This window comes from Elgaria multicarinata, chromosome 3 (assembly GCF_023053635.1).
Source record: "Elgaria multicarinata webbii isolate HBS135686 ecotype San Diego chromosome 3, rElgMul1.1.pri, whole genome shotgun sequence".
Lineage (NCBI taxonomy): Eukaryota > Metazoa > Chordata > Lepidosauria > Squamata > Anguidae > Elgaria > Elgaria multicarinata.
The window spans coordinates 163,288,964-163,313,024 of record NC_086173.1 but is presented as its reverse complement, the minus strand read 5'-3'; the positions used below and the strand labels follow the sequence as shown (position 1 = coordinate 163,313,024).

General features: G+C 45.3%; 2 protein-coding genes across 2 annotated transcripts in view; both read left to right on the top strand.

The window, feature by feature from the left end:
* The window catches only part of LOC134395722 (zinc finger protein 420-like), a 107,486-nt gene extending 88,562 nt beyond the window's left edge, over nt 1–18,924 (top strand). The window contains exons 6-8 of the mRNA XM_063121884.1: nt 13,911–14,327; nt 14,412–14,789; nt 18,854–18,924. Of these exons, the coding sequence (XP_062977954.1) occupies nt 13,911–14,327; nt 14,412–14,789; nt 18,854–18,924 (866 nt within the window). The remainder of the gene's footprint in view (nt 1–13,910; nt 14,328–14,411; nt 14,790–18,853) is intronic.
* A 707-nt stretch (nt 18,925–19,631) lies between these two features.
* Nucleotides 19,632–24,061, top strand: part of LOC134395721 (zinc finger protein 197-like) — a 29,108-nt gene continuing 24,678 nt past the window's right edge. Inside the window, exons 1-3 of the mRNA XM_063121883.1 lie at nt 19,632–20,039; nt 21,555–22,086; nt 23,746–23,944. Of these exons, the coding sequence (XP_062977953.1) occupies nt 21,640–22,086; nt 23,746–23,944 (646 nt within the window). The 5' untranslated portion in view covers nt 19,632–20,039; nt 21,555–21,639. The remainder of the gene's footprint in view (nt 20,040–21,554; nt 22,087–23,745; nt 23,945–24,061) is intronic.

The window sequence follows — 24,061 nt, the reverse complement described above, 5'->3', positions numbered from 1 at the left end:
TCCTGATGTCCAGCTGGGATCTGGCTTCCTGTAACTTGAGCCCGTTATTCCGTGTCCTGCACTCTGGGAGGATCGAGAAGAGATCCTGGCCCTCTGCTGTGTAACAACCTTTCAAGATTTTGAAGAGTGCTATCATATCTCTCTCCTCTCAATCACTTTGGGGGATTTACTGCAATGCTACTGCGCCTCGCCCATGAGCGTGATACGTGACATTACCCCCATTCCACATCAACTGTGGGTTTTCCTGCCCTAAAAGCCAGTGTGGTGTTAGAGGCTAAAGTGTTGGACTGGGAGTTGGGAGATCCAGGGTCTAATCCCCACTCAGCCATGGAAACCCACTGGGTGACTTAGGGGCAGTCACAGACTCTCAGCCCAACCCACCTCACAGGGTTGTTGTGAGGATAAAGTAAAGAGGAGGAGGAGGATTATGTACACCGCCTTGGGTTTCTTGGAGGAAAATCGGTGGGATATAAATGCAATAATACATACATTCGCCAAGTCATATTGTGACGGATTTTCCCTTTACCACAACTTCTGTGTGGTTCCGTTCTCAAGTGAGCCCTGTATTCTCGGATTAAATTCACGTTAGAGGGAATGCCTTGCATCCCGTAGGAGCTGTGTGCATGCTCTGACATTGTGGTGTGCAATTGTGTGCAATTTTGCGTCTGTGCAAGTTGACTGTCCTGTTTTTTCTTTTCTTCACACCTTTGTCCATCGCTCGTGCACAACTCCACATGTACAAAAAGCATTCTCTCTCCCCTTGACTGCGCCTTCTCAGCTTTGCATAGAATAGCAGAGTTGGAAGGGGCCTACAAGGCCATCGAGTCCAACCCCCTGCTCAATGCAGGAATCCACCCTAAAGCATCCCTGAGAGATGGCTGTCCAGCTGCCTCTTGAAGGCTTCTAGTGTGGAAGAGCCCACAACCTCCCTAGCTAACTGGTTCCATTGTCGGACTGCTCTAACAGTCAGGAAGTTTTTCCTGATGTCCAGCTGGAATCTGGCTTCCTTTAACTTGAGCCCGTTATTCCGTGTCCTGCATTCTGGGAGGATCGAGAAGAGATCCTGGCCCTCCTCTGTGTGACAACCTTTTAAGTATTTGAAGAGTGCTATCTTCAAATACTTAAAATATTTAATACTTATTTAATACTTAATAAAGTATTAATAAAATAAATATTTAAGTATTAAATATTTAATTATATATTTAAGTATTAAATATTTAATAAAATATTTTAAGTATTAAATATTTAATAAAATATTTAATACTTAAAATACTCAAATACTTACAGAACTAAACACAAACTATGATAATACGCTTACACTTAACATAAACTACGATAATACAGGCACAAGGAAATCTAACCTGAAAAAAGTTGATGAGCTACCAAAGAGGGACTTCTCAGTGGTGGCACCCTGACTGTGGAACTCCCTCCTGGCCGAGTTTCAGCTGTCCCCCACGGTGGAAGCATCGACTTCTGTTTTCAACTAACTGTAGTTTGTCATTTTGTGTGAATGGGGACAAACGCTGGTTAGCTGGAAATACCAGCGTATTGTAGACAGCTGGAACTGTTTTCCTGAAACACTCGAGGATGATCGAGAAGAGATCCTGATGGCTCTAGATTCAGTGACAAAAGACAGTGGTGTTTCCTTGATGTCCTTGACGTTCGGGGGGAGGACAGAAAATAAAGGATCAGCTTAGACCGAGTCGTAGGAACGTAGATTCCTATGAACGTATTTCTCGGGAAATGAAAAACTGTGGGCACCAACGAAGCGCGGTTGAGTGCCATACAAAGACAAAAATCTCTGAAGCTGGAATACCACCTGGTGGTAAATCACAACTCCCAGTCCAGAAGTAATGTGGCTGTTCACCCCTACTGCAATGAACTCCATACGTGATGCTACAGTACAACCCAAGCGTGTTAGCGGTAGCATTAAAATTAACTACACTGCAATTGTCCCTCCGAATCCCAAGAACATAGGAAGAGCCCTGCTGGATCAGACCGAGGGTCCATCTAGTCCATCACTCTGTTCACACGGTGGCCAACCAGATGTTGAGCAGGAATCCACAAGCTGGACACGAGTGCAACAGCACCCTCCCGCCCATGTTCCCCAGTAACTGGTGTATATAGGCTTACTGCCTCTAAAGGTGGCGGTAGCACAGAGCCCTCTAGGGCTAGTAGCCCTTGATAGCCTTCTCCTCCAGGAATTTATCCAACCCCCTTTTAAAGCCCTCCAAATTGGTGGCCATCACTATATCTTGTGGTAGTGAATTCCCTAGTTTAACTCTGCGCTGTGTGAAGAAGTCCTTCCTTTTATCTGTCCTGAATCTCCCACCAATCAGCTTCGTGGGATGACAGCCTTTGGGTTCTAGTATTTTGAGAGAGGGATCTGAGGAACTTTTCAGCCAAGACCTAGCCACAATCGATGTTCTGGACTACATGGGCCCTGAAATTGCTGGTAAGTATTTCCCCCCACTTCCCCATGTATCGGCTATTTTTCCCGTGCTTTAATTATAAACGTTTTGCTTTTAGGTACCGAAATTGCAAACGCTGAGTCAGCGAAGGGGCACGTATGTCCAGACCAGCCTTGTGGTGAGTGAATTGCCCTTCTATGCATTCCAGTAAGATCTCCAGTGCGGAAGGCGTGCTCCTCACGTCTGCTTTGTTCCCCCCCTTGCTTACCTACTTGAAGTGGGTCCAAAGCTCAGATGGTGGCAGGAGGCAAAGCTAAGCTATGGGGGAGGAGGCATGATGAGCGGAGGGGGCACTGGGGGGGCGGTCAGTGGATACGTTTTTTGAAATCACTATCGGTAGTGATCTTGGGTGGCAAAACATACGTGTCTGATACCAAGTCTCCTATCTTGTACTGCTTCTTTGGATAATTACTACAGAAATGATTTGCCCCATGGAAGCTTCTAAAACTTACCTTTTTCAATCTAGGCTTTGTCAGGGTTCCAGCTATCACCTGGACCCCTGAGGAACTCCTTCAGGATCTTTTGCTTCCTTAAAAGTCCCACCTTCCTTCCTTTCATAGAATCATAGAATCACAGAATAGCAGAGTTGGAAGGAGCCTACAAGGCCATCGAGTCCAACCCCCTGCTCAATGCTTGAATAGCTGATATTCAATTCTTGAATAGCTGATATTGATCTAATGGTCTATTGTTCCATAATTTATTCCATCTAGTGTCATCTGATTGCCTTCCAAAATCTCCTTCCCACACTTTCTTCAAGCCCACCATCGAATCCATCTGGGTGTCTAATAGGATAGCATAAACTAAAGATACAATTCCCTTCCCTCCTTTATTAGCATTGCTCATTCTAATCCTGTTAAGGTTCTGAGTGCATGTGTTTTTGTGTTGAGGTCTTTAAGGAGGTGGGATAATTGTACTTCTTGAAGCTATCCTAGGCCTATATCTCCTAAATCAGCTCCAGTAACGTGGGGTTTAGGCTGTAGATGTGGGGCGAGTGACACTCCAGACACTTGTAGCTTAACACAGCAGTATTTTAAAACAACCAAATGGCAATAAATATATTTAGTCAATAGAGCTGAGTCATACAAAGGCATTAAAAGAAAATGAAAAGTTGCCAAAACACAAATTCTTTTACCCTAGCTGCATTTAGGCTTTTCCAGCTTCTTCCTCATGCTCTCGTCCTTTCCCTGCTCTCTCCTCTCTGGCTCACTCACTCTTTTATACCCTCTTCCCCCAAAACAGAAAGTACTGTTTCAATCTTGAAGAAACGAAACTTAACTGGAGAAATGAAACTTAAGTGGGAAATTGAAACTACCCTCTCAGGGATAGCCTTTCCTAACAGAAAAACCCCAGGCCTCTAAGGCTTGACCTTTTTACTTTGCCTCTCTAGGCCTCAAACCTTCACAGGCTTTGATGTAATTTGCCATAGAAGGCAATCCGTGGAACACCCCTTTAAACTGAGGATGTGTTGCCAGGAACTTAATTGAAAAGTATTTCCTGGTTTTCCAACTCAGGTTTCTAATGGCTGTTCTGCCATGACGGTCACAAATCTTTTTTGAGAGTCGCGCTGTGTTGAGAAAGACGTCCTTTGGGTCCTTGCTTCCCTGCAGAGTTCAAAGTTCCCAACTACAGAAATGTATACTAAGACAGACATCCATATTGAACATATATCTTCAGTTCTGTTTTTCATACTGATTGTGAAATCAGAACCGATACGACGGAGTGCTCCCATTGCAGGAGGAGGCCAGCATGCTTGGGCACCTAGAAATTATTTAAATTCCGCCAAAACATGGATGCTGGACCTAAAAAGTGACATCAGGATGGAGGTTCCCAGTGCATCCAATACTAACCAAACAGTTTAATTATACTGTAGCTGCATTTCGGCCCTTTCTACTAACCAAACAGTTTAATTTGTTATTTTCGTTACAGGAGACTGGAACACTAAGGTGGGCAGTCAAATGACATCTGGAATTACAGGTAAGCATGGTCTAGGAGAACAAAATGAAGCGGGACATAGGCTGATAGAATTCTGCCAGGACAACTCACTGTGCATAACAAACACTCTCTTCCAACAACCGAAAAGACGGCTTTATACATGGACTTCACCAGATGGCCGACACCGAAACCAGATTGACTACATCCTTTGCAGCCAAAGGTGGCGGACATCTATACAGACAGTAAAAACAAGACAGTAAAAACAAGATCATGAACTTCTTATTGCACAATTTAGAATCAAACTAAAGAGAATAGGGAAGACCCACAGATCAGTTAGATATGAGCTCACTAATATTCCTAATGAATATGCAGTGGAAGTGAAGAATAGATTTAAGGGACTAGATTTAGTAGATAGGGTCCCGGAAGAACTATGGACAGAAGTTTGCAACATTGTCCAAGAGGTGGCAACAAAAAACGTCCCAAAGAAAAAGAAAACCAAGAAGGCAAGATGGCTGTCTGCTGAGACACTGGAAGTAGCCCAAAAAAGAAGGAAAGCAAAAGGCAACAGTGATAGGGGGAGATATGCCCAATTAAATGCAAAATTCCAGAGGTTAGCCAGAAGAGATAAGGAATTATTTTTAAACAAGCAATGTACGGAAGTGGAAGAAGACAATAGAATAGGAAGGACAAGAGACCTCTTCCAGAAAATTAGAAACATCGGAGGTAAATTCCAGGCAAAAATGGGTATGATCAAAAACAAAGATGGCAAGGACCTAACAGAAACAGAAGAGATCAAGAAAAGGTGGCAAGAATATACGGAAGATCGGTATAGGAAGGATAATAATATCGGGGATAGCTCAGACGGTGTGGTCAGTGAGTTAGAGCCAGACATCCTGAAGAGTGAGGTTGAATGGGCCTTAAGAAGCATTGCTAATAACAAGGCAGCAGGAGACGACGGTATCCCAGCTGAACTGTTTAAAATATTGCAAGATGATGCTGTCAAGGTGATGCCATATGACAGCAAATTTGGAAAACACAAGAATGGCCATCAGACTGGAAAAAATCAACTTATATCCCCATACCAAAAAAGGGAAACACTAAAGAATGTTCAAACTATCGGACAGTGGCACTTATTTCACATGCCAGCAAGGTAATGCTCAAGATCCTGCAAGGTAGACTCCAGCAATTCATGGAGCGAGAATTGCCAGATGTACAAGCTGGGTTTAGAAAAGGCAGAGGAACTAGAGACTGTTCTATTTCTGTTTTATTGACTGTTCTAAAGCCTTTGACTGTGTGGATCATAACAAACTGTGGCAAGTTCTTGGTGGTATGGGGATACCAAGTCATCTTGTCTGCCTCCTGAGGAATCTGTATAACGAACAAGTAGCAACGGTAAGAACAGACCACGGAACAACGGACTGGTTTAAGATTGGGAAAGGAGTACGGCAGGGTTGTATACTCTCACCTTACCTATTCAACTTGTATGCAGAACACATCATGCGATGTGCTGGGCTTGATGAATCCAAGGCAGGAGTTAAAATCGCAGGAAGGAACATTAACAATCTCAGATATGCAGATGACACCACTTTGATGGCTGAAAGCGAGGAGGAGCTGAGGAGCCTTATGACAAAGGTGAAAGAAGAAAGTGCAAAAGCTGGGTTGCAGTTAAACCTCAAAAAAACCAAGATTATGGCAACCAGCTTGATTGATAACTGGCAAATAGAGGGAGAAAACGTGGAGGCAGTGACAGACTTTGTATTTCTGGGCGCAAAGATTACTGCAGATGCTGACTGCAGCCAAGAAATCAGAAGACGTTTACTTCTTGGGAGGAGAGCAATGACAAATCTTGATAAAATAGCTAAGAGCAGAGACACCACACTGACAACAAAGGTCTGCATAGTTAAAGCAATGGTATTCCCCGTAGTAACCTATGGCTGCGAGAGCTGGACCATAAGGAAAGCTGAGCGAAGGAAGATAGATGCTTTTGAACTGTGGTGTTGGAGGAAAATTCTGAGAGTGCCTTGGACTGCAAGAAGATCAAACCAATCCATACTCCAGGAAATAAAGCCAGACTGCTCACTTGAGGGACTGTATTAAAGGCAAAACTGAAGTACTTTGGCCACATAATGAGAAGACAGGATACCCTGGAGAAGAGGCTGATGCTAGGGAAAGTGGAAGGCAAAAGGAAGAGGGGCCGACCAAGGGCAAGATGGATGGATTATATTCTGGAGGTGACAGACTTGACCTTGGGGGAGCTAGGGGTGGCGACGGCCAACAGAAAGCTCTGGCGTGGGCTGGTCCATGAAGTCACGAAGAGTCGGAAGCGACTGAACGAATAAACAACAACAACAATGTATGTGTATTTCTGTCCTGTGATGTCAGTGGATAACCCTGAGAACAGTACTGAGGGCAGTGCTGAATCAGTGGCTGCGTTCAGACAGCACAATAGTCAATGGTGGGTTAACAGTCAACTCCATCTAGGGAGGTACTCTCCACCCAACATGATTATAATCAATTGTGGTGTGGATTAAGGCCAGCGGTGAGTTGACTATTAGTCAATGGTGTGTTTGATTGACACATCCCTCCTCTCTCCCCCCCCAGTCCTACCGCTGGTATCCCATCAGCCATTGCGATTTCATAGAATCATAGAATAGAAGAGTTGGAAGGGGCCTATAAGGTCATTAAGTCCAACCCCCTGCTCAATGCAGGAATCCACCCTAAAGCATCCCTGACAGATGGTTGTCCAGCTGCCTCTTGAAGGCCTCTAGTATGGGAGAGCCCACAACCTCCCTAGGTCACTGGTTCCATTGCCGTACTGCTCTAACAGTCAGGAAGTTTTTCCTGATGTCCAGCCGGATTTCTGCCAGCTAGGCTAGAGCAGTAGCCACTGCTTTGGTCGCTCTTGCCAGGGGACTCTCTAAGTCACCGGAAATAACCACCTGTGTGCGACAAAATAGTCAACAATGTCTGACACACAACACAATAACCAACGGATAATCAACTCCGTACAGTGCTGGTTATTTTGGGCCGAATAACCAACTGGTGTGAAAAAGTCCCAACAAACAACACAATAACTGACGATTGACTATTTAACCCACTGTTGATTATTTAACCCACTGATAGTTATCAAGTCGTCCGAACCCAGTCAGTGACTGCTTTCCTTTGCCTATTGGTTGCTGGATGTACTGAGCTGGACAGGGTTGAAAGACGTACCGGTAGGATTTTAGCTGAGGAGTGATCCCAAAATTGTATCACAATAATAATAATAATAATAATAATAATAATAATAATTATTATTTATTACCCGCCTCTCCCTCTGGATCGAGGCGGGGAACAGCACTAAATAAAACGTAATATATAAAATTAGTTAAAAGAGCATATAAAAACAATACAGTATTAAAATAACAATCACAGCATCTTAAAATTCTTAGGTTTAAAATTCATCTGGGTAGGCCTACCGGAAGAGACTTTACAGCTGTCTTAAACTCAGAGAAAGCATTAAGCTGACGAATCTCCTCTGGCAGGCCATTCCACAGTCTGGGAGCGGCAGAAGAAAAGGCCCTCTGGGTAACAGTTGCCAGTCTAATTGTAGCTGACTGGAGTAAACCCTTCTCAGAATTTATTTATTTATTTATTTATTTATTACATTTTTATACTGCCCAATAGCTGAAGTTCCCTGGGTGATTCACAAAAATTAAAACCATAATAAAACAACCAACCGTCTAAAAACATAAATACAAAATACAGGATAAAAAGCACAACCAGGATAAAACCACACAGCAGAAATTGATATAAGATTAAAATACAGAGTTAGAACAGTAAAATTTAAATTTAAGTTAAAATTGTTAAAATACTGAGAGAATAAAAAGGTCTTCAGCTGGTGATGAAAAGAGCCAGGCAGACCTCTCTGGGGAGCTCGTTCCACAGCTGGGGTGCCACAGCGGAGAAAGCCCTGCTCCTAGTAGCCACCTGCCGCACTTCCTTTGGCAGGGGCTCATGGAGAAGACCTGATTGTGTGGGGCGGATTGATCCCGCAGGTAACCTGGACCCAGACCATGTAGGGCTTTAAAGGTGATAACCAACACTTTACACTTCACCCGGAAACTAATTGGCAGCCAGTGAAGAGATTTTAAAGGTGGTGCATTTCACGAGCCGCTTTCTACTTCTGCACTTTCAGATGCAGGCATCTCCATCCGTGGAGTGACCCTGCCGCCATTACCCAGACCGGCAAGGAACGGGAAGATGAGGAAGGCTCCCAGTGATGCTACCGACCGTGTGCTGTGCTGTCCTGCTGCGGAGAGCAATCACTTGCTGCGAAGGATGGACCGGCACGCGGAAGTGGTAGACGATTACATCCGCTACTTCATTGAGGATGATGTGGAAGCAAGGAAGGACAGGGATGCATTGAGAGCGGTCCTAGATAGGCAGTGTGCCCTGCTAGAGAGAATTGTAGAGAAACTAGGAGGGAGCGGAGAGTTGCAGCAAACCTCGTGCAGTGGCGGTGACGGTGTGGCGGTGACCACAGGCACAGCGGTACCCATGAACCCAACCTTGCCCAGTACATTCACTTGAAGGAGGGCTCATTTTCCCAAGGGGTTCTCATGTCTGACTTCCACACCCACGAAATCCCTCCCAGGGCATGAAAACATCAGAAGAGCCCTGCTGGATCAGACCAAGGGTCCATCTAGTCCAGCACTCTGTTCACACAGTGGCCAACCAGCCATCGGCCAGGGATGAACAACCAGAACATGGTGCGACAGCACCCTCCCACCCATGTTCCTCAGCAACTGGTGCACATAGCCATACTGCCCGTTATGCTGGAGGTGGCACATGGTCACGAGGATTAGTCGTCATTGATAGCCTTCTCCATGAATTCGTCCAATCCGCTTTTAAAGCCATCCAAAGTGGTGGCCATCACTACATCTTGTGGAAGTGAGTTCCAGCGATTAACTTTGAACTGTGTAAAGAAGTGCTTTTGTCTCTCCTGAATCTCGTAAGAACATCAGAAGAGCCCTGCTAGATCAGACCGAGGGTCCATCTAATCCAGCACTCTGTTCCCACATTGAGATAAAAAACAAAAGCAGGCCTTTAGCGAATAATCTTGGTCTCCATCCATGTTAAGGACTTGTAATTTTTTGTGGGGGGAATTTGTATATTTTCCTAGGTTTTAAAATGTATATGTTTTAAATGTTGTAAGGCCGCCTTGAGGCCCAGTATTGGGCAAAAGGCGGAATACAAATAAATATAATAATAACTGACTAGCCATCGTTTTTTACTGGTATTCTGCGTAAATGGAAGAATTTTTATCTTTTTACTGTTTTATTCCTACGTTCACCACTCCAGAAAATATTTTAGATAAGGAGCGGTATATAAATATTGCAAATACATGAATAAAAGCAGGAGAGAAAGGGCTGCATCACACCAACCAAAAGTCAGCCCCAAATTGGTGAACGAGGGAGAAAAGGACTTAATTAGGATCTCTTCTCGATCCTCCCAGAGTGCAGGACACGGAATAACGGGCTCAAGTTAAAGGAAACCAGATTCCAGCTGGACATCAGGAAAAACTTCCTGACTGTTAGAGCAGTACAACAATGGAATCAGTTACCTAGGGAGGTTGTGGGCTCTCCCACACTAGAGGCCTTCAAGAGGCAGCTAGACAACCATCTGTCAGGGATGCTTTAGGGTGGATTCCTGCATTGAGCAGGGGGTTGGACTCGATGGCCTTGTAGGCCCTTTCCAACTCTGCTATTCTATGATTCTATGAATTAGCTTAAGGACCAATTTGAAGGGTAATCTAAGACCATGGTTAGACGAGCGGGGTGGAGGGGGGTGATCTTGTGATTTTATGATTGCAAGATCGTCCCGCTCGTCTACACGCGGTACGTGATGTCCCAGAAGGAAGAGGACGTCGCGGCCGCCATTTTGGATTTTTTTTCTCATCCAAAAAGAACGCAGGAGCTCCTATGAAAAAGTATTTTTTTTAAAAAAAAACACACCTCCTGCTCACCCCACCCCCGATAAGCACAGAGCTCCTGAGTTACTCGTAAGTAGCCGTGACAAAACCGTGACAGCGGGCCACACATCCGTGGTCTTGGGATCATCCCGAGACCACGGGGGAAAAGGGTAGGGTGATATCCTAGAGCAAGGGAGGGATCATCCTTCCTTGCTCCTGGGATGCCCTTTGCGTCATGCAGATGCACAGGGACGATCCCCAGGATATCACCTGGTCTAGCTTTGGCCTAAGTTAATGCAAAGCTTTCCCTCCCACAAAAGGCCTAGGCGTGCAGAGGACTAGCTGCATGCAACATGTTCAGGTACGTCCAGAACATCAGTGCAGACTGCTTTAATGACTTCGCATGCGGGGCTGCAAATCATTACAAAAATACCCAAGGTAATTCTGATTGCTAGATGGGACATAGACAAAAAGGGCAGCAAGAGAAGCACTATCTTCAAGAATCCTGAGTACAAAGAGCACTATGAACGGTTTCTGCAGCGGTGCTCTTTGTGTGTGACGTTACATGTAGTGCCTGCTCACCACCATCCTCTGCAGGTGTATTATCTAGCTCCAGCTCCCCTTCTGCATCCGGGGATGGCTGTACCCTAAGTCCTGAAAAAGAAAAAGCAGGAAAGTTATCAGGAGAAGTAGTCCCAGAGAAGAAGTAGCAGGGAAGTTATCAGGAGAAGTAGTCCTAGAGAAGTAGCAGGGAAGTTATCAGGAGAAGTAGTCCCAGAGAAGTAGCAGGGAAGTTATCAGGAGAAGTAGTCCCAGAGAAGAAGTAGCAGGGAAGTTATCAGGAGAAGTAGTCCTAGAGATGACGTAGCAAGAAAGTTATCAGGAGAAGTAGTCCTAGAGAAGTAGCAGGGAAGTTATCAGGAGAAGTAGTCCCAGAGAAGAAGTAGCAGGAAAGTTATCAGGAGGAGCAGTCCTAGAGAAGAAGTAGCAGGAAAGTTATCAGGAGGAGTAGTCCTAGAGAAGACGTTGTAGGGAAGTTATCAGGAGAAATAGTCCTAGAGAAGACGTAGCAAGAAAGTTATCAGGAGAAGTAGTCCTAGAGAAGACGTAGCAGGAAAATTAGGAGAAGTAGTCCTAGAGAAGAAATAGCAGGAAAGTTATCAGGAGAAGTAGTCCTAGAGAAGAAATAGCAGGAAAGTTATCAGGAGAAGTAGTCCTAGAGAAGAAGTAGCAGGAAAATTATCAGAAGTAGTCCTAGAGAAGAAGTAGCAGGAAAATTATCAGGAGAAGTAGTCCTAGAGAAGACGTAGCAGAAAAGTTATCAGGAGAAGTAGTCCTAGAGAAGACGTAGCAGAAAAGTTATCAGGAGAAGTAGTCCTAGAGAAGACGTAGCAGGGAAGTTATCAGGAGGAGATCAATATTACGAACATGGGAAACAACAGAGCAACCCGTTAAAATCCACTTTGTGTGTACACAACTTTAAATTAATTTTTAAAAGATAAAACCAAGAATAATTCCTTCTATTTAATGTTCATACCGACAATCAACGGTGAGTGACACGATAGAGTGGGAGTAACCGCCTCACAGTAGTCACAGGGGTCCACCTACAAAAATGCAAACAAATGGTTTCAGGTGTCAATTGCCAACAAAAGCTTTCTCGCCCCACCCACCCCTCACTTATACACCAAGTAACTTGGATACGTGTGCCATGGGAGGAGCAAATCCAAATTCTTGAAAATGTGTTTTTAAACTGAATCAGTGTCGGGACGCACCTCCATGTAGACTGGGCCTGAAAATCTACCTTCTGTTCACCCCTGCCCTAATTTATTACATTTATATCCCACCTTTTTACCTCCAAGGAACCCAAGGTAGCATATATAATCCTCCTGTCCATTTTCTCCTCGCAACCCTGTGAGGTAGGTTGGGCCGAGAGTCTGTGGGCATGTCTACACCTCCTGGCAATCCGGGAGGGAGGGTTCACATGTGGCGCGTGACGCCCAGGGAAGAAGGATGATGTTGCGCCCGCCATTTTTTTTTAAAGAATACAGGAGCTGGAGTTTACCTGCGCTCCAGCGAAAAAGCACCATATTTCTTTGATTCTAAGACTCACTTTCCCCCCCATATAAACATCTCTAAAAACAGGGTGCATCTTAGAATCGCGGGTGCGTTTATTATTTCTTAGAATCAAAGCTTTTTTTCTGTTGGTGGTACTGAAATTAGTGTGCGTCTTACAATCGATGGTGTCTTAGAATCGAAGAAATACGGTAAGTAAAAAAAAAGAAAAGCCCCGCCCCCAATGGCCCTGGACTCTTCCCGTCCCGCCTCCTTCCCTCAGTTGACCACTGCTACTTATGGGGTAGAGGGAAGAAACCAGGACAGCTGGCCACACCTCCCGCGGTCCTCGGGATCATCTCGGGACCATGGAAAAAGCCGCAAAGGAAGGGTATGGTGATATCCCAGGGAAATGTAGGGATCTACCCTTCCCGCTCCTGGGATCCCCTGTGCGTCACGTGGACACACAGGGACGATCCCCGGGATATCGGCCAGTGTAGACATGCCCTGTGACTGGCCCAAAGACACCCAGTGGGTTTCCATGGCCGAGTGGGGACTAGAACCCAGATCTCCTGACTCCCAGTCCAACTCTCTAGCCACTATTTATTTATTTATTTATTACATTTCTATACCGCCCATTAGCCGGAGCTCTCTGGGCGGTTCACAAAAATTAAAAACATTCAAAGTATAAAACAACAGTTGTTGTTGTTTATTCATTCAGTCGTTTCCGACTCAAAACCATAATATAAAATACAATATAAAAGCTCAACCAGATAAAAACAGCAGCAATGCAAAATTACAATTTTAAAACACCAAGTTAAAAATTTTTATAGACTGTTAAAATGCTGGGAGAATAAAAAGGTCTTCACCTGGCGTCTAAAAGCATATAATGTAGGTGCCAAGCGAACCTCCTTAGGGAGCTCATTCCACAGCCGGGGTGCTACAGCAGAGAAGGCCCTCCTCCTGGTAGCCACTACACTGGCTCTCACACCAACTGTTAGTTAATCTACCCCATTCTATGTTTGTTTTCTTCTCTCACCCACAGTGTCAGTTAAGGCACAATCCCATGTATGTTTAGACAGAAAAAAATCCCAGCATGCTGGGAGGTTGTTTTTTTAAAAAACGCTCAGCATACTGGGAGTTGTAGGACTTTTTCCTGTCTCTACATGCATGGGCTTGCACCCTTAATTACTTTGTTTGCTGATTTGAGCCTCCAAATCTCACTCCGCCTCTTTACATTGCTTCTGCAGGTGATGGAAGAGAAACTGGGAACGAGGAGGAATCCCGCAGAGTGCCATCGGAAAGACTCGGACGTAAAACGAGGAAACGGCAACGAAGGAATACGGATGGAAAAGGGAAGGGAAAGAATGGAGCTTTGACTTCTCAGGCTGGCACCTTCCCTGAAATCTCTGTCCAAGGCAAAGTAGACAAGCGAAAGGAAAGGAGCAAATGCCCCGTGTGTGGAAAAAGCTATAGTCGGAGATCGGGTTTTAAACATCATTGGAAAATCCACACTGGGGAGAAGCCATTTAAATGCTCGGAGTGCGGAAGGAGTTTCACTGAGAAAAGGTGCCTTATTTCACATCAAAGCAGCCACACAGGGGAGAAACCCTATCAGTGTTCAGTCTGTGCCAAGAGCTTTCTTGCCAAAGCAAGCCTTAAAAGCCATCTGAAAATTCACACAGGGGAGAAGCCATACCAATGCATGGAGTGCGGGAAGAGCTTCCGGGTGCTGGGAAGCCTTACTTCTCATCAAAAAACTCACACGGGTGAAAAACCGTACAAATGCTTGGAGTGCGGAAAGCCTTTTGCTCACAGTAATAGTCTTGTTTTACATCGAAGAATTCACTCTGGGGAGAAGCCGTATGAATGCTCAGAGTGTAGCAAGAGCTTCTCTTCGGGTCAAGGCCTTAAGATGCATATGAATATTCACACAGGGCAGAAACCATTTAAATGCCTAGAGTGCAAAGAGAGCTTCAGACAGAGGATACATCTTAGGTCACATGAAAGAATTCATACAGGAGATAAACCATTTCAATGCTTGGTGTGTGGAAAGAGTTTCACTCAGAGCTCACACCTTTCTTCACATCGGAGAATTCACACAGGGGAGAAACCATATACATGCTTTGAGTGTGGACTTAGCTTTATTCAGAGCAGCAGCCTTGCTTCACATCGAAGAATTCACTCAGGAGAGAAACCATATAAATGCATGGAGTGTGGAAAGAGCTTCTATGTGAGTTCAGGCCTTAATAATCATCTCAGGATTCATACAGGAGAGAAACCATATAGGTGTCTGGAGTGCGGAAAGAGCTTCACTGTAAGCGCAACCCTTACTTCTCATCGAAGAACCCACACAAAGGAGAAACCAGATAAATACCGAGGTGCGGCAACAAAGGGAGGAATGAGTGTAAAAGGGGGTTTAAAATGAGCAGAAGACTTACTTCACATCAAAGAACCCACATAGAAATACCACATGGAATCATAGAATCATAGAATAGCAGAGTTGGAAGGGGCCTACAAGGCCATCGAGTCCAACCCCCTGCTCATGGACAAAGATTTTGGGAGACATGACACCTTTTATACAGCAGCAGCAGATCATGACAGAGATTTCTTGTAGAGATGGGGGGGGGGGAAGTAATTCCCCCCCGTCTCTTACAGTGAACTTCGGGCCACTTTGTGTTAGTAGTTTTATAGAAACCTATCCTTTTTAGGCATCTGATCTTTTGTATATTGGTAATAAAAATAATTCTGGATCATTCTCCTTTCTCTAGTAATAACCGTTAATTCTTGATTGGTTAATGACAAATTTGAGGGAGGGGAAAATCTGCCAAAACAGTTTTTGATTTTTGAGGGGGATAGATGTGTTTTTAAGACGTATTAGGGTTTCTGAACTAATATTCTCATTTGGATCCCCCTGGCTCCTGGAAGATTCCTCCTAAACTTTCATCTGTGTCCCCAGGAACCTGCCTCCGGGTCCCTCTGTCTTGATAGAAGCACCCAGAGAGCTTCAGCTATGAGGCGGTATATAAATGTAATTTTTTAAAATAGGTAGCTACAGGTTTTCTTTATCTCTTCCTCCTTCCTTAATCTCTAGGACAAACTGCTACATATCAGGGAATTCAGTAAGCTTTTAATTCGTTTGAACTGCTGGATGTTTTAGGACCGCATTTGCCAACCGGGTGTCCACCAGACACACCAGACTGCAAACATCCTCAACTAAGAAGCATTGCAGTGCCAAGAGGGCAAAACATTTTGAGGAGGATGTCATTTAGGGCTTAGCAATATAACTTTTACTGAAAGCTATTTGGTGTGGGGTTTTTTCTCATTTTTCTTATTTTTAAAAAAAGTTTATTATGGCATAGTAAATATAACAAAATCAAACAAGAAATAATTTCCTTCTGTATTTTTTTTTAATTAATTCTTGTGGGATTTGTTGCTTTTTGTGTGGGCATCACCCCAATGTTGTATGCGTGGAAATGTGCTCACATAAAGACCTTTCTCTTTCCCCCCACCCCTTGACCTCCCCTCCCACAAATCACACTGGGAATTTCTGTCCCAGTCTTCTCAGCTGAATTCCACTCCATCCCCAAGCTCGGAGGATGGCAACAAGGGAGAGGGCCTTCTCAGTGGTGGCCCCCCAATTATGGAATGATCTTCCTGATGAGGCTTGCCTGGTGCCAACATTGTTATCTTTTCGGTGCCAGGTCAAAACTTTTCTCTTCTCCCAGGTATTTAACAGCATTTAACAGCATATGCTGATTTTATAACTGACCCAAGAATAGTTGTTTACATGGATATTGTTGTTTTTCTGCTTTTCATGGTTTTAAATTTTGTATATCTGTTTTAATGTTCATTGTTTTAACTTTTGTAAACCGCCCAGAGAGCTTCGGCTATGGGGCGGTATATAAATGTAATAAATAAATAAATTACATTGTCTTGCTCCATAGATTAATTTTCGATTGTTTCTGTATTTATATTTTTTCATATTTCCCCTAAGCAATTGTTTAGTGGTATACTTTCCCATTGATGCCAGTAGAGGCTGGAATCAGTTTCCTAGGGAGGTGGTGGGCTCTCCCACACTAGAGGCCTTCAAGAGGCAGCTGGACAACCATCTGTCAGGGACGCTTTAGGGTGGATTCCTGCACTGAGCAGGGGGTTGGACTCGATGGCCTTGTAGGCCCCTTCCAACTCTGCTATTCTATGATTCTATGATTCTAAGAATGGGAGATATTTTTCTCTCTTCTATAATACTAGAACTCCCATGAAGCTGATTGTGGGGAGATTCAGGAGAGATGAAAGGAAGGACTTCTTCACACACCACAGATTTAAATTATGGAATTCACTACCACAAGATGTAGTGATGTCCAGCAATTTGGATGGCTTTAAAATGCTTTTTAATTACATATTGTTTTAACTTGGTTCATGGTTTAATTTGTTTTTAACTGCGTATTTATTGTTTTACACAATATGTTTTTAGCTGTATGCCGCCCTGAGTTCTTAATGATATAGGGCGGGATACAAATGTTTTAAATAAATATATAAATTAAATTAATTGGACAAATTCCTCGAGGAGAAGGCTATCAATGGCTGCTAGTTCTCATGGCTATATGCTGCCTCCAATATCAGAAGCAGCATGGATATGTACACCAGTTGCTGGGGAACATGGGTGGCAGGGTGATGTCACCCTCATGTCCTGCTTGTTAGTTTACCATGGGCAGTGGTTGGCACCTATGGGAATAGGATGCTGGACTAGATGGACCCTTGGTCTGATCCTGTATGGCTCTTCTTGTTTCTTTAAAGTACAGGGCAGCCCGCAACGACAAGAGATGCAGTACAAACCTGGGTATAATTGGTTCCAGAGTAGGTATATACTCATCCAGTGGAGGCTGGTGGCTCCTATTTCAGTGGGGCGGTGAGTCCAGTCTGACTTCCATTCATAATTCTAAAGGAACTATCCAAAGTTCTGAACCCGTTTTTAAGATAGGCTTCATCACTTTGGAAAGCTAAAGTACATAGATCCTATGGTGTGTATATTCTCCACATGCGAGGCTTTAAAGCAGTGGCTCCCAAAGTGGGCGGTACTGCCCCCTTGGGGGCGGTGGGATTGCATGGGGGGCATTAAGAGGCAAGGGGGCGGCAGGGGGCGCTCGAGGTGGTCTTTTCTGAGAAGCGCCTCTCCAGAAGGTCTTAAAACCCAGGGACATTTTTATGGGAGAAGGTAGTTTGGTCCCAAGCCATATAGGGGAAGAATCCACACATGTATTAATACCGTTTAAGAAGAGTCCTTTTAACGGTGAATTGAAATGTTTCAAAAGCTCCAAAACGCTAATGAAGAAACATACCCTACTTGGTGTGCCCCGCCACGCCGGCTGCAAAATAGAGGTGTTCGCTCTCTTTTCCCTTGGCAAGCCTGCGGCGGCTGCTTCCCATTTAAAGGGGCCACGCGCAGGGGGCACTGGGCATGAGTTTGTGGAACCAAGGGGACGGTTACCTGAAAAAGTTTGGGAACCACTGCTTTAAAGCTTGATTCATAGAATGTGGGTGCTTCAGTTGTTAAGTTATCTGTTATGAGATAGGAGGGAATGTTGCAACTTCCTCTTTTGATGTATCCAATAACTAACTGAAACAGACAAAACAGAGACCCTCTGTTCTGTTTCTGGCAATTAACACATTTCAGTGTTTGGGGGCTGTAGTTAGGCTAAAACTCTTTATCTCACTGACTAAGGAGACCATATGGAATGGAGGACAGGGCTCCTGTATCTTTAGCAGTTGTATAGAAAAGGGAATTTCAGCCGGTGGCATTTGTATGTAGGCAACACCCAGTGAAATTCCCTCTTCATCACAGCAGTTAAAAGTGCAGGAACCCTGCCCTCTTTTGTATCTGGTCACACTAGGCAGGGCTCCTGTAGCTTTAACTGTTGCAAATAGGGAATTTCTTCAGGTGTTGCATGCATACAAATGACCCCTGCTGAAATTCCCTTTTCTATCCAACTGTTAAAGATACAGGAACACTTTAGTGCTTTTCGTATGGTCACCCTACCACTGACGAAGATCTTTAGGATTGAAACGCATCTGGGACAGGTTGATGTGTACTAGTATAGCCTGCTATATGATGACTAGTAATGTCACATCACCATGTTTGCAGACGGACTAGTTTCCATATAGTTTGTTACATAATTTTCACACTTCGTATTATAGTTATTTTATCGAATTTCATGAAAGTCTATTCATTGGTAACTCCATCCTAATTTTGCACTTTCCACGCTCTCTTAAACCCATTTTGCTTTGTGTGGTTCTGACCGAACCCCAGAGTGGATCCACTGCCCTGCTGACATTAGAGCCACCAGCCTCCACTATTCCCATCCAGCTCAATCAGGCATCACAACTGTGCTTTTTTCCTCCTCCCTCCCAATCCCTTTTCCTTGCGTCTCGACTCTTTTTTTAGATTGTAAACTTGAGAACAAGGACTGTCTAATGATCGATTCTTGCAATCTGCTCTGCGAGCCATTTGACTAAAGAGCGGGATAAATTAGGGTGACAATATGAAAGGGAAGACAGGGCTCCTGTATCTAACAGTTGCATAGAAAAGGGAATTTCAGCAGGTGTCATTTGTATGCATGCAGCACTTGGAGAAATTCCCTCTCTATCACCACAGTTAAAGCTGCAGGAACTCTGCCCTCTTTTGTATCTGGTCATTCTTAGGGTGACCAAATGAAAAGGAAGGCAGGGCTCTTGTATCTTTAATAGTTGTATAGAAAAGGGAATTTCAGAATGTGTCCTTTGTCTGCATGCAGCACCTGGTGAAATTCCCTCTTCATCTAAACAGTCAGAGGCACAGGAGCCCTGCTCTAATGATATAAAGAAGGCAGGGCTCCTGCAGCTTTAACTGTTGTAAATAAGAGGGAATTCCACCAGGTGCTGCTTGCATTCAAAAGGCACCTGCTGAAATTCCCTTCTCTATGCAACTGTTAAAGACACAGGAGCCCGGTCCTCCTTTTCCATAGGATCACCCTACTAAAAAAAATCCTTTGGAAGGAAAGATAATCAATCAATCAATCTCGATTACGTGCCCTGCAGCTACAGAGAGGCTCCTGCAGGGTTAAAGCGAGGGTGTCTCCAGATTCCTAGAGAGGCAAAGAGGAAGGAAAGGCTTAGTGAGAGTGACAGACACTTCCTGTCCCGCCCCTCCCTTTCCCTGGGGAAAGTGGTCTTTGTCTTTTGCTCAGCGCCCAGCCTAAAGCGGCCTGCTGGGGACCTGGTGAGTGCTGGAGGAGCAGGGAGCTTTTGGGAGAAGAAGGTTTCTTCCCTTTGCATTGGGCACAGCAGGGTCCTTTCTTCCAGGTCCCCCTGTCCTGACAGGTCCTAATTACTCTACTATCAGCTGGTAAAGGAAACCTCTGTGCAGGGCTGGCGCCAAGGGTCGGCGTGATAGGGCACTGGTCAAGGGTCCCCACCCCAGCGGGGGCCCAGTGACGGAAGTCCGCCCGGCATTGTTCCCTCCTCTTCACCGCCTCAACCTGCTTCTTCACCTGCTTCTTTGGAGACAACGGCTCTCTGCCTGGCCAGCAAGCAAGTGGCAGCAAGGAAGAGGACGAGGAGCGAAAGCCGTTGGTGAGAATGGCAGTGAGAAGGTAGATTCACGGAGGGATGTGTGTGTGGGGTGGAGGGAAACACTCCACGCAGAATATCCACGCTGTGCAGAGGAGAGTTCCTGCGCAACCGTTGTGTGGAGGGCTCCGTGGAGTTTTCCGTTGCGTTGCGTTGACTTTTCCCACTGGCTTGCAAAACGCTGGAACCAGCACTGCCCATGTGCTTGGCTCAGGATGGAATGTGCGCCTGGGAACAGCTGGATTTTATATTTCCAAAATGGGGGATCCAAACTATAGGGGATGAAGAGAGAGAGAGGGGGGGAGAGAGACCTTCACTGTACTCATTCCACCCCCGAAAGAGAGGTGACCTTTGCAGCTGACCCATCTCAGAGACCAGAGTCTCCAGATCATTGGTTTTTTGTGTCCGTCCCCCCAATCTCCACAAAGCCAGGAGGGCCATTAAACATGAGTCAATTAAAAGCTGTGTCCACCTTAGGTTAACCTAGGGTGACCCTATGAAAAGGAGGACCGGGCTCTTGTGTCTTTAACAGTTGTATTGAAAAGGGAATTTCAGCAGGTGTCATTTGTAGATATGGGGAACCTGGTGAAATGCCCTCTTCATCACAACAGTTAAAGCTGCAGGAGCAATACTGCAGCTATACTGTGACCAGATTTAAAAGAGGGCAGGGCACCTGCAGCTTTAACTGTTCTGAGGAAGAGGGAATTTCGCCAGGTTCCCCATATATACAAATGACACCTGCTGAAATTCCCTTTTCTATACAACTGTTAAAGATACAGGAGCCCTGTCCTCCTTTTCATAGGGTCACCTTAGTTAACCACCCCAACAATGCACCCTCGCTGGGTTCAGGCGAAATGCTAAAGTGTTAGACTGGGAGTCGGGAGATCCGGGTTCTAGTCCCCACTCGGCCATGGAAACCCACTGGGTGACTTTGGGCCAGTCACACTCAGCCCAACCCACCTCACAGGGTTGTTGTTGTGAGGATAAAAATGGAGAGGAGGATTATGTACGCCGCCTTGGGTTCCTTGGAGGAAAAAAGGCGGGATATAAATGCAACAAATAATTTAAATAAATAAATAAATGAGAAGCCGCTGCAGCGGGGGGCTTGAATTGGCAAGTTGGTGCCCCGCAACCCACCATGGCTAGGGTGACCGTATGGAACAGGAGGACAGGGCTCCCGTATCTTTAATAGTTGTGCAGAAAAGGGAGATTTCAGCAGGTATCATTTGTATGCAGGCAGCCCCTGGTGAAATTCCCTCTTCATCCCAACAGTTAAAGCTGCAGGAACCCTGCTCTCTTTTGTATCTGATCACTCTAGGCAAGGCTGCTGCAGCTTTAACTGTTGGGATGCAGAGGGAATTTCACCAGGGGCTGCCTGCATGCAAATGACACCTGCTGAAATTCCCTTTTCTATACAACCGCTAAAGAGACAGGAGCCCGGTCCTCCTTTCTATAGGGTCACCCTAAGGCTAATAAGCCATGGAGGGCCGCAGTTATTGCGTGAACCAGGTCATGATGTTTACCTGCTTTTATTTCAGGGAGAAGACCCAGGCACTAGCTTAAACAGCCCACCAATTTGGCAACGCTTTTGTCTTAAAGTGGAAGGCGATATTTTTAGCCTTGATGGGAGCTGCCTTGGAGCATGGATCAAGAATGGAAGGGCTGGATTCAACCAGCCCAGAAGAAGGAAGAGACCCTGAAGCCATCATGCATGAGAGCAGGGGGGAATTCTGGGAAAGAACCATCCAGGATATCCTGGGTGTGGAGGACACCCTCAGTGTGGATATACAGTGCCAGCACTTCAGGCTCTTCCGCTACCAAGAGGCCGAGGGCCCCCGGGAGGCCTGCAACCAACTCCACAGCCTTTGCCTTCAGTGGCTGAAGCCGGAGCGGCACACGAAAACTCAGATCTTGGACCTGGTGATTCTGGAGCAGTTTCTAACCATCCTGCCCCCGGAGATGCAGAGCTGGGTGAGGGAATGTAGGCCGGAAACCAGTTCCCAGGCGGTGGCCCTGGCGGAAGGTTTCCTCTTGAGCCAGGCGGAGGACAAGAAGCAGGAAACGCAGCAGGTGAAGCAGCAGATGAGAGCATTTCAATATTATTATTGTTGTTGTTGTTGTTGTTATTATTATTTCTACTAGGCTGACCCTATGAAAAGGAGGACAGGGCTCCTGTATCTTTAACAGTTGTACTGAAAAGGGAATTTCAGCAGGTGTCCTTTGTATATATGGAGAACCTGGTGAAATTTCTTCTTCATCACAACAGTTAAAGCTGCAGGTGCCCTGCCCTCTTTTAAATCTGGTCACTCTAGTATAGCTCCTGCAGCTTTAACTGTTGTGATGAAGAGGGAATTTCACCAGGTTCTCCATATATAGAAATGACACCTGTTGGAATTTCCTTTTCAATACAACTGTTAAAAATATGGGAGCCCTGTCCTCCTTTTCATAGGGTCACCCTAATTTCTACACCGCCCCATAACCGAAGGTGTATGAGTGTTTTACGAAAGACTAAAACATTAAAAACAATATACAAAATATAAAACCATAAAAACATGAAACAGACAGTATATACAAAGACAACATACATCTAAAAACAGCTATTGAGCTGTCAGTCAAAGCTAAAGCATGTCTGGGATCGATTAAAAACTCATCACCTGTTGCTAAAGTCTTGGGAGAAGAGAAAAGACTTGACCTGGTGCTGAAAAGATAATTATGTTGGCACCAGGCGGGCCTTGTCAGGGAGATTGTTCCACAATTGGGGGGCCACCACTGAGAAGGCCCTGTCCCCTGTTGCCGTCTTCCAAGCCTCCCTGGTAGTCCCAATGAGCAGATAATGTGAGCAGGTATCCCATGTAGGGGGCATCTCAAGCCCTTTGTTTGTACCATTCCTCCTCTAATCTCACTCCCCATTCCTAACATCAGATCCTCTCTCACTTCTGATTCAGTGCAAAGAATATCGGCAAAAGCATGGTTGGAGAACCTTCCACCCAAGGGCCTTATGAAGCCATGGAGCTTCTCCTGGTCCAACAGTTCCCAGGGCCCAACCACTTTGCCACAGAGGGGAAAGCCCTTGTCTCTAATAACCAGCTTTGTTGTATTTTCGACGCCAGGTTATACAGGGTGACCATATGGAAAAGAGGACAAGGGCTCCTGTATCCTTAATAGTTGTGCATGCAGGAGCCCTGCCTTTTATTGCACCTAGGGTGTATCTATAGCTAGAGTGAGCAGATCCAAAAGAGGGCAGGGCTCCTGCAGCTTTAACTGTTGTGTTGTGGTGAAGTGGGAATGTCACGCGGTGCTGCACGCATACAAATGACACCTGCTGAATTTCCCTTTTCTGTACAACTGGTAAAGATACAGGAGGCCGGTCCTCCTTTCCATATGGTCACCTTAACGTTATAAGACTTCCCCTTTCCCCCAGGTCTTTGTTAAGATTTTTAACTGTTCCTGGGATTTAGTATTACTTCGGAGCCCTGCCACGCTTACTTCAGAGTTCTGCCCTGCTTAGTTCTGAGTTGACACGCAGAGCCCTGATATTTGGGATGTTATCTGAAACTGCTGCTGAGTGATTCTTTTCTGCTTGCTTCTGAATAGGTGTGTTTCCTACTGTATACATCCGTGATAATGGAATTTTGCTTTTGTATTTTTCCCAGTCCTGCCCTCTTTTGCACATGGAAGACATTCTTCCTCGTATAAATTCATAATAGGGCTTTTTCTTTTCTCTTTCAGCCCCGCCCATGTTTGCCTGTGGCTACGCCCACCACTGGAATGCGGCCCCCGAGAGCTTCTTCGAAGCAGAAGTTGGCCCTGGGGCTAAAAAACGTTCATCCCTCCTTCCCCCAGGCAATGAAACCTCCATCGGGCAACAAGCAGGGATCACTCTTCCGGTGGCTCCTGGAGGAATTTGACCAGGCTGCCACTTTCCTAGGTAAGGATGAGTGGGGCAAATTTGGGGGACTCTCCCTCTCTGGAAGGACTTAAGCATAGGCTGGCTGGTCCTTGACCATGGGGGTTGTCTTGACGACAACACATTGGTGCCACGAGC